The sequence below is a fragment of the Cyprinodon variegatus genome, unplaced genomic scaffold (genome assembly GCF_000732505.1).
Source record: "Cyprinodon variegatus isolate N-32 unplaced genomic scaffold, C_variegatus-1.0 Scaffold1320, whole genome shotgun sequence".
Classification (NCBI taxonomy): domain Eukaryota; kingdom Metazoa; phylum Chordata; class Actinopteri; order Cyprinodontiformes; family Cyprinodontidae; genus Cyprinodon; species Cyprinodon variegatus.
In genome coordinates, this window is record NW_015151773.1 from 120527 (window position 1) to 129310 (window position 8784).

The 8784-nt window shown below is 45.6% G+C and overlaps 2 protein-coding genes across 4 annotated transcripts in view; one reads left to right on the forward strand and one right to left on the reverse strand.

The window, feature by feature from the left end:
- Window positions 1–3193, forward strand: part of arhgap39 (Rho GTPase activating protein 39) — a 22963-nt gene extending 19770 nt beyond the window's left edge. Inside the window, exon 8 of the mRNA XM_015402213.1 lies at window positions 2283–3193. Coding sequence (XP_015257699.1) covers window positions 2283–2496 — 214 coding nt within the window. The 3' untranslated portion in view covers window positions 2497–3193. The remainder of the gene's footprint in view (window positions 1–2282) is intronic.
- Window positions 3194–4208: 1015 nt separating this feature from the next.
- The window catches only part of LOC107102788, an 11237-nt gene continuing 6661 nt past the window's right edge, over window positions 4209–8784 (reverse strand). For all 3 annotated transcript variants that reach the window (XM_015402218.1, XM_015402217.1, XM_015402219.1), the window contains exons 5-10: window positions 7595–7822; window positions 7326–7490; window positions 6795–6893; window positions 6098–6223; window positions 5033–5105; window positions 4209–4610 (exon numbers count right to left, since the gene is read on the reverse strand). In XM_015402218.1, the coding sequence (XP_015257704.1) occupies window positions 4391–4610; window positions 5033–5105; window positions 6098–6223; window positions 6795–6893; window positions 7326–7490; window positions 7595–7822 (911 nt within the window). In that variant the 3' untranslated portion in view covers window positions 4209–4390. The remainder of the gene's footprint in view (window positions 4611–5032; window positions 5106–6097; window positions 6224–6794; window positions 6894–7325; window positions 7491–7594; window positions 7823–8784) is intronic.

The window sequence follows — 8784 nt, forward strand, 5'->3', positions numbered from 1 at the left end:
AGCCACCATAGGAGCCTGAAATGCAGCCACCATAGGGGCCTGAAATGCAGCCACCATAGGGGCCTGAAATGCAGCCACCATAGGGGCCTGAAATGCAGCCACCATAGGGGTCTGAAATGCAGCCACCATAGGAGCCACCATAGGGGCCTAAGGGGTCAGAGGGCGCTGGTGTACGGCAGCCCGGTTTCTGTCAGAGAGCCGCAGGTCACACATTCACCCGTTCAGACACACATGAATGGGTGAATGTGATGTACTTTGGTCAGAGGTGTCACGTAACAAAGTACAAATACTTCATTACTGTACTTAAGTACACTTTTTAGGTATCTATACTTTACTCCATTACTTATTTCTCTTCCTACTTCTGACTTCTACTCATTACATTTTCACACAGGTATCTGTACTTTCTATTCCTTACATTTTTAAAATCAATCGTTACTAGTAACTCTTGGTTTCGGTTTAATGCAGAGGTCAGGGATTAGCAGACTGCGGTCCGGTGTTATGCTGAAAAGTGCATCCCTGCCTAGATATGCATCCCAGTCGCAGGAGCGCGCCTCGCTCTGTACAGCTGCATATCAGCCAGGATAACGGATTAAAATATGACCAATGGAGCTATTGTTTTTACATTAATGATATAAAAACGTTTAAATATTCCTCTCGTGGGAAATAAATTGTGGTTATCTGGCAGATCAATTTACAAAAGTACGGGTGTTATGAACAACATTAACTCCAAAGATTTTATCCGAGATGCGACTGATTTATTTGTTCTAGTCTCTTGTTTTTCACACACAACAATAAACAGTGATGCTGACGTGAGTTTGGAAACTGCAAAGCTTTGTCTTCAGCAGAAAATCAAACACGCATCTAAACAGACCAGTGAGATGCATTCACGAGCCTCAGATAGCTATGGTGCATTCAGGAGCATGGGAAATTTCACACTTACAAGGAAAGAGACATAAAGGCATCAGAACTTAACTCATACAATAATGTATTTATTCAGAAACATTGTGGGCTTTCTTATAATACTGACTGCTCTATAATTGTATTTCTGTTATTTTTTGATTATGCACATCTGCTAGATTTTTATTCTGAAAAAATCTGTTATATTACTTAGACAGATTTTATTTGTCATTTTGTTTACACCAGTGTAAAACAAAAAGAAAATTTGTTTGGAAACAGCACTCTGGACAATTTCATCTTTTTTAAAAGTGCAGCCTTGAAAAATAGTTTTAAAAAAAATACATACATATATATATATATATATATATATATATATATATATATATATATATATATATATATATGTATATATGTGTGTAACTATTTTTCAAGGCTGCACTTTTAAAAATGATGAAATTGTAAAAGTGTTTATATATATATATATATATATATACGGTAATATAGTAATACAGCAGAAAAATTATCAGTTTTTGGAAATCCTGTTAAAAAGCTCCAAATGAGGCTTCGGATCAGACAGCGACAATTACGCTGTCATTGTTTAACAGGCAGAATTAGCATTTGCTGACCCTTGACCTTTAACTACTGATGGATAGCACAGGAATACAGAGTCAACTCCTCTGATAGCAGAGGATGCCATTTTTGGAAATTTCTATTTTATCTAAAATAATAATCACTTTTACTTGAGTAAAGAGGTCAAGATGATACTTCAACTTTTACCAAAGTGTTTTTAAATTGCAGTATCTATACTTCTACTGAAGTAACACATGTGTGAACATTTGACCCCGCTGGCTTTGATCAGGAGTGAAAGGGGCTAAATCTGTTGGACCTTTTCCTCGACACAGTAGAGAAGCAGTCAGCCGGAGACTTCCTGTCCAGTAACAGGTCGTTAAACGGAAAGGTGGTTTCACTTCCAGAGCCACAGAGATTAACTCTATTAATGCCTTTAAAAGATGCTTTGGTTTTGGACTGATTGATCAATGATTCCTTTCTTGCTTCGCTTCATGCAGATCCTCAGCATCAGCCTGCATCTGGCCTGAGGCGTTGCTTTATAACTGGATGATTGACTGAAACCTTGACTTTAGTAGAAGCTTTAGACTCTAAAGGCCACAAGAAGGATCCCAGGAGTTACAGTAGGAAGCTGCATCCAAACTGGGACGCCTCCATCAGCTAGCCCCGCCCCTTTAGATGCTCCTTTTCATTGCTAAATATGTCTCATAGCGCTGCCTAGGCGTTAAGCTCCTCCCCCTGCAGGGAGGCGGGGTTTTTATAGATGATGGTTTGTAGTTTAGCTTTGCTGAGATGCTGGAATAGCTTTAGCTTTAGTGACTTCTGTTCTGCTTTCAGGTGTTTGCCCAACCTGCCAACGTCTCCATTACCAAGATGGACGTCAACAACCTGGCCATGGTCATGGCCCCCAACTGCCTGCGCTGCCAGTCAGACGATCCCAGGGTGATCTTTGAGAACACCCGCAAGGAGATGTCCTTCATCCGGGTGCTCATCCAACGGCTGGACACCAGCTTCATGGACGGGATCTTATAGCCCCCCCCCAGGCCTTTAACCTGCTCCATCACCCCCCCCCCACACACACACAGCGCAGGACTCCATCATTAACTGTTGCTGCCGAGGATTCATGTTTACTTTGTGAGGACAGAAACGGCCTTGGTTCTAACGTGGCTGCTTTGTTTGTGTTTCTGTTGGTGCGGCTGTGATGTCACCTACAGAAACTCTAACCTTAGACTGGAGATGTGGGAACATGGCGGTGCTGGGAGTGCCTTCACATCCCATGTAACCACAGTCAGCTGCAGGAACCTCCTCCATGGTTCAGAGGGGCGGGCGGCCAAACCAGTCCATCCCACTGAGGAGCAGCAGGGCGCCACCTGCTGCTCCTCAGTGGGATGGATCAACCAGTGAAGCAGGAAGTGAACATGGCCTCATGCCTGTCCTGGACACGGACCACAGCGTGGAGGCGGTTCTAAAGGAGGTTCGGTTGGACGTCTGGGCTCTGGATGCTCCTGTTGGGGGCAGCTTCAGGTGTTTGAGTTAAATCCCTTTAAACGGGTTGAAATGATCCATGATCTCATCCTCGTAACGTTTCTAGAGCTTTCTGAACCAGAACCTCATTCTATCTCAGCAGCTTCTAGTTTGGTCCCGATTCTTTCATCTCCATGGCCTGCAGGCCGCTGTTCTGTCAGACCAGCATAACCATAGTCACTACGCATCCCCAACACGTCAGACCAGCATAACCATATACTGCTCCGGCACTATAAGTATATTTTGTATGAAAAATAGACTTTAAACTACCTCAACAGGCGTGTATCCCTTTAGTCGTGTACAAAAAAATATTTACTTACTTACTTTTGGTGTTTTTTGAAGTGTATGACCTTCCCGTATCTGACCTGAAGTAGTTTTTTAGTGCCTGACTAAAGCGAAGCGATATGCGCCCGCTGACGTAGTTTAACATGTATTTAGTGTACTAAACTAAAGGGATCAATTAAAGGGATGAACAGGGAATGCTGACTAGCATACACGTATGTAAATCTGACGTCATGCGTATCGACTATGGGTATGCTGGTCTGATGGGGGGGTGCTCATCTGACCCGGCCTGCGGGGGCTGGGTTCTTCCCGGCGACTCGTTGCTGATGCCTCTGCCTCCACGGTCGGCTTCAGGTTCTGTGGAGGAAACCTCTGAACAAACGGTGCTGTCCATCGACTAGAACCCGTGCGCCCAGAACCGCAGACAAGCAACGATGACAACACTGCCACCAAACCCCCCCCACTACCTGTGGGCCCAGAGGGGCCATCAGCTCACTAGTGATCAGCCCATCTGTCCGTCCCGTCTGAGTAAACCGACCCGTTTGGTTCCAATCTTTTCTATATTTAACAGTTTGTTTTTTTAACCGTGTCTTTTATAAATGATTTAATTTATTGCTATTTATTTCAGGGTTCGCTCTGACGTCCTGGACCGTAAACATAGTCTGTTGTGTGTTTGTTATCGTCACCCATGACCGGCTGAAGGCCAAACCAACCTCCCTCTGGGTCGGTGACCTGATCTTCTCTCCTGTTTGGTCTGTTAGCTGGTTCTGTTGTGTTCAGAGTGACTAATCAATCAACCAATCAGCCTCCGTCTTCAGCTCCAACGTATTCAGACCAGGTGAAGAGAAGCAGGAGAGTTTCTAATTTAACAGATCTTTAATATTAGCTTTAAACAGGAACTAAAAAGTTGTTTTTAAGCCGTCTTTTGGATCCTTTTTTCTACTTGCTTTGTACGTAGGATGAGCTGCTGGTTGTGTCGATGCTTGTTGTCTAACATGTCACCTTACTGTCACAAACACGCGTGTCAGAGGCTCTAACAGACGTGGCTTTAATAAAGAAACATTCAAATGTCAAAACAAACATGGAATGATGTTTTTTTCCTGGGAAGCTCCCCCCTCCCTCACATGTTGCTAACGTGGTCCGCCATGGTGTCGGTGGACGACCAGCCTTCCACCAGCGGATGACTGAAAGGCTGAAGGCTCTGCAGCGCGGCGCTCCATGTCTCAGGGTCTCGGTCTCCCGGGTTCTTCCTCAGGTCAAGGGTCAGTCTGTGGGGGGGGCGATGAACCCTCAGTCTGTCAGCGAACCGTAGCAGGTCAGCAGGCTGAATAAAATTGGACCTGCAGAAGAAACGGACACATCTCAGGATCCAAAGGTTTGGTCTTTTTCACCCATAAACACACTTCCTGTGGCGTTTAGAGCGTAGCGCCATACCTCTTTAATTATTGTCTGTGAGTTACTGCTTTCCCAGTCTCACTTTAGGGGGCGCTGTGGAGCAGTTTGGCCACGCCCATTTATAATTACTTTAAAATACTGACATTTTTCATCAGGGGACAATTTACCTCAAAGTCTGATGAGTTCTTGAATATTTTATGACCTCCAAAAAGCCACGAAAAAATAATAAACTATAAATAAAAGAGCGTTTGGCAGCGCGGCGCTCGGCTCGGCAGCGCGGCGCTCGACAGCGCGGCGCTGGGCGCTAATGACCCATGAAGCTACTGATTCAGGGCAGGTTCTGTCTCCTATCTGATGGAAACCTCACCTGATGTCCAGCAGCCTCAGTGAGCTCTGGGACGCTCCACAGAACAGCTCTGCCAGCTCGCACACATTCTTAGCTGTGGAACAAGAACAAATCCATGCTGTGAAAATCCGTTAAACACAGAAGGTTGGTCTGACCGACCGACGCCCAGATTTAACTGATAACTTTATAACCATCTGCTGCTATAAAGCTGCTCATCTTAAAGCTGCTTCAGTTTCCCATTAGATCTCATCTCTGCTCCTGGTTCAACTCGTCACTCAGACTAAACTCCCTGATGGTTCTTATAGTTTCAATAAACAGCTGAAATGTTTAACAGAAAGCTGGAAGGATTTAATCTTCTACAGAAGACTGGAAATGCTGTGGATTGGGAAAGATTCCCAAAACGGATCCAAACTGAGGTCCAGAAATCCTAAAATCTGAGAAGCGAAAGAAGACGATCTGCCAATGGAGGACAAGATTTACTCTTATATTAATTTGTATTAGTTCAAGCTTAAATCATTTAGATTAAACTGGTCTACACCAAACTAGACTAAACCAAACTGGATTAAACCAAACTGGATTAAACCAAACTGGACTAAACCAAACTAGATTAAACCAAACTGGACTAAACCAAACTGGATTAAACCAAACTGGATTAAACCAAACTAGATTAAACCAAACTGGACTAAACCAAACTGGATTAAACCAAACTGGATTAAACCAAACTGGACTAAACCAAACTGGACTAAACCAAACTGGATTAAACCAAACTGGACTAAACCAAACTTAGACAAATTTTATTGTCATTTTTCCAGTGTATAAAAAATTTAATTAGTGCAGCTTCTCAAACAGTGAAATGAACTTTTCCATCCCTTAAAGTGCAGCAGTTATTAAATGTGAACAGTGTGGGAGAAAAAACATGGTGCAAGAAATGGATTGATCTGGGAGATCAGAACATAGACTGGTCTAAACCAGACTGGTCTAAACCAGACTGATTCTGTTTCCTGGTTGAACTTTTCACCGCCTAGCCGTTAACGTGTTGGAGCCAGTTACTGCAGCCTGTGGGTGAAAGACGCTGAGGGTTCTTACCAAGTCGGTTCTGGGCCAGACCCAGGCTATGGAGGGACGGGATCTTCAGCGCCGACACCAGCTCTACAAGGCTTCCTCCTGGGTCTCCACACTTCTCCAGAAGACGACAGTCAGTGAGGCGCAGCTCTGAGACGAGGAAGCAGAGCTTCAGTGAGTCCCAACCCTGGACTGAGTGATTTCTGATGTTCAGACCGGAAGCGCTTTGAGCATCAAAGCAGCTTCTGCTGCTTCATCTATGATCCTCATTAAGGTCAGCCGTCCAGTAAAGTTTCTCCAGATGCTTCTGCTGCTCCTGTGTTCGATGCCAGAGAGCAGCTTTGCTATATCAGCTGTGATCAGCGGGTAGAAAGTAGTTAGAATCTATGTTGAAGTGAGAAAGTCCTCCTGAAAACATGGTCTGTGCAGTCAGTGGTCATTGGTTGATGAAGCGTGTCCAGCAGCTAAAGTTACATTTTTCCAACTCCAGCAGCTGCTGCTTGAGAAGAGCGTCCTGCACCTCAGATGCTGGTGAGTCGCTGCTCCTGCTGCTATAGACGCTGCAGGACCTGTTGCTGCACCTTGATGCGCGTCAACCATTGACTTTACATGTAGACTAGCTGCTTCTAGATGCGGTCTGAACGTAGAATGAGCCACTGGAGTTTGGAGACAGAAGCAAGCCAGAACCCCTCAGCCGGTACCGCCTGATGCCTCTGCTTACCTTCCAACCTGCAGCCTCTCAGCAGCTTCAGGACGTCAGGCAGACAGTCACACAGCTTGATGTCCTCCAGGATCAGAACCTTCAAACAGCGATTATACTCTGGAAAGGGAACATGAGATCAGATCCTAGTCTAAACCAAACTGGTCAAACCAACCTTAGACTATTGTGTATAAAAAATTACATCTTCTGCCTCCATTTATCTGTTTACTACTGGATTTAAAGACATTTCAAGTAGTGAAAAAATTGCAGGAGGGAATATAAAAAAAAAAATCTAATCAACCAGAATTTTCATGACCCCCATGCATTACCTCTGTGCCCCCCTAGGGGTGGCGGACCCCCTGTTGAAGACCTCTGTTCTAAATCAAACTGTTTTAGAAAAGTGTCAGAAGGTCAGGGCTTCTGGGTGTGTTCTAGATGTTCTTTCCTAGACTGAGATTAAACTTGGGTCAGAGACTAAAGTCATTTACAGTCTGACTGGACCAGGTCGGTGCTGTGAAGGTAACGGAAGCGATAAACCCAGAGTTTCCTCACCTGACAGCGTTCTGAGGAGCCCGCTCTGACTGGAACCTGTGGGGAGTCTGATTCCTGCCACGTGGAGCCAGGTCAGGCGGGGGCAGCGCCTCAGCACAGAGGTCAGGAAGTCAGCATCTGTCTGCAGCTGGCTGACTTTCACAGTCAGCTTCTCCAGAGGAAGATCTGCAGAGAACGGGTCAGAACCGCTGGGATCAGAACCGCTGCTCCCTGGTTTCAGCAGATTCACTGTCTGCTCCGTAATAAAAGCTCCTGTAAAGGTGACTCACCTGCCATGTGAGGCTCAGCGTGATCCAGGAGACACTGTGGGCCCCAGAGGGCCTCCTGGAACTCCACACAGAGGGCCTGCAGCCGGGGGCCGGCCGTCAGCAGGGTCTTCAGGAGTCCGATGCATGGCAGGATGCCCATGTTCAGGTGAACAAGGCCGCTGCATGAGGCGTCTGAGAGCTGCTTGAGAGCAGCAGCAAAGGCCGACACCTGGGGCTCCCTGAAGATGGCTGCACAGAGCAAACGGGTCAGAACCCCCCCACCACATCAACCAATGAGCTGCGGGGATCAAAGGCTGGTCCAAGGTTGGGCTGTTTGTCTGTAGGGAGGCTGATCTCTGCAGACCTTTGAGGTTAGATAATCTATTCTAGATCAGATCCCTTCACTAATGGTTTGATTTTCCTTCCTTAGCTTCCACAGACGTACACAGGGCTACAGAGGGGCCGCTCAGAGGGACTTCCCCCCCCCTGAGAATCAAGGATCTCTCAACATCTTACACTGCAAAATATAGAAAGTTAAGTCAATTCTTCTTAAAAGAAGTGATTTTTTTCTTGAACTGAATCAATAAGGGAGAGACTTTGGAATAAGAAAAACCACCGTTTAGATAAGAAAAGCCACTGCAGTCTATTATTTCAGGTGCATAATGTCTAATTATCTTATTTAAGGGTAAAACTTCTCATTCCATCGGCAGATCATCTGAGTTCTGCTGACTGGACCGGACCGGGCATTGTAACCGAGCTCCAGGGCTGGTTTGAGAACCCCGGCAGCTGGGGACAGAGCAGGGAACCCAAACCCGACCCGGTGACGGTATTTGGCCCCGTGCAGGCGGGGGGAAGCAGGGGGCCGCTGGTGTCCAGGCTACGGTCACAGAGTCGGGCGCTCTGTTCCCGGACCAGCTCTGGAGCTCACAGCTCGGTTCTGCTGCGCTGTAGTCACCCAAAATCCCAGACCATTTTATAATTTGACATTTTTTTAGGTCTAAAGAGTAGGACATGTCCGGGTAAAAGAGGACGTCTGGTCCCCCTGCACTGCAAAAACCATCTAAAATAAGTACAAAATTTCTTAAAATAAGTGCATTTACCCTTAATTTTAGTAGGTAAATAAGATGATTTGCCAATGGAATGAGTATTTCTACTCCTAAAATAAGACATTTAGATAATATTCACTTGAAATAAGACAAAGCAATTGTTTT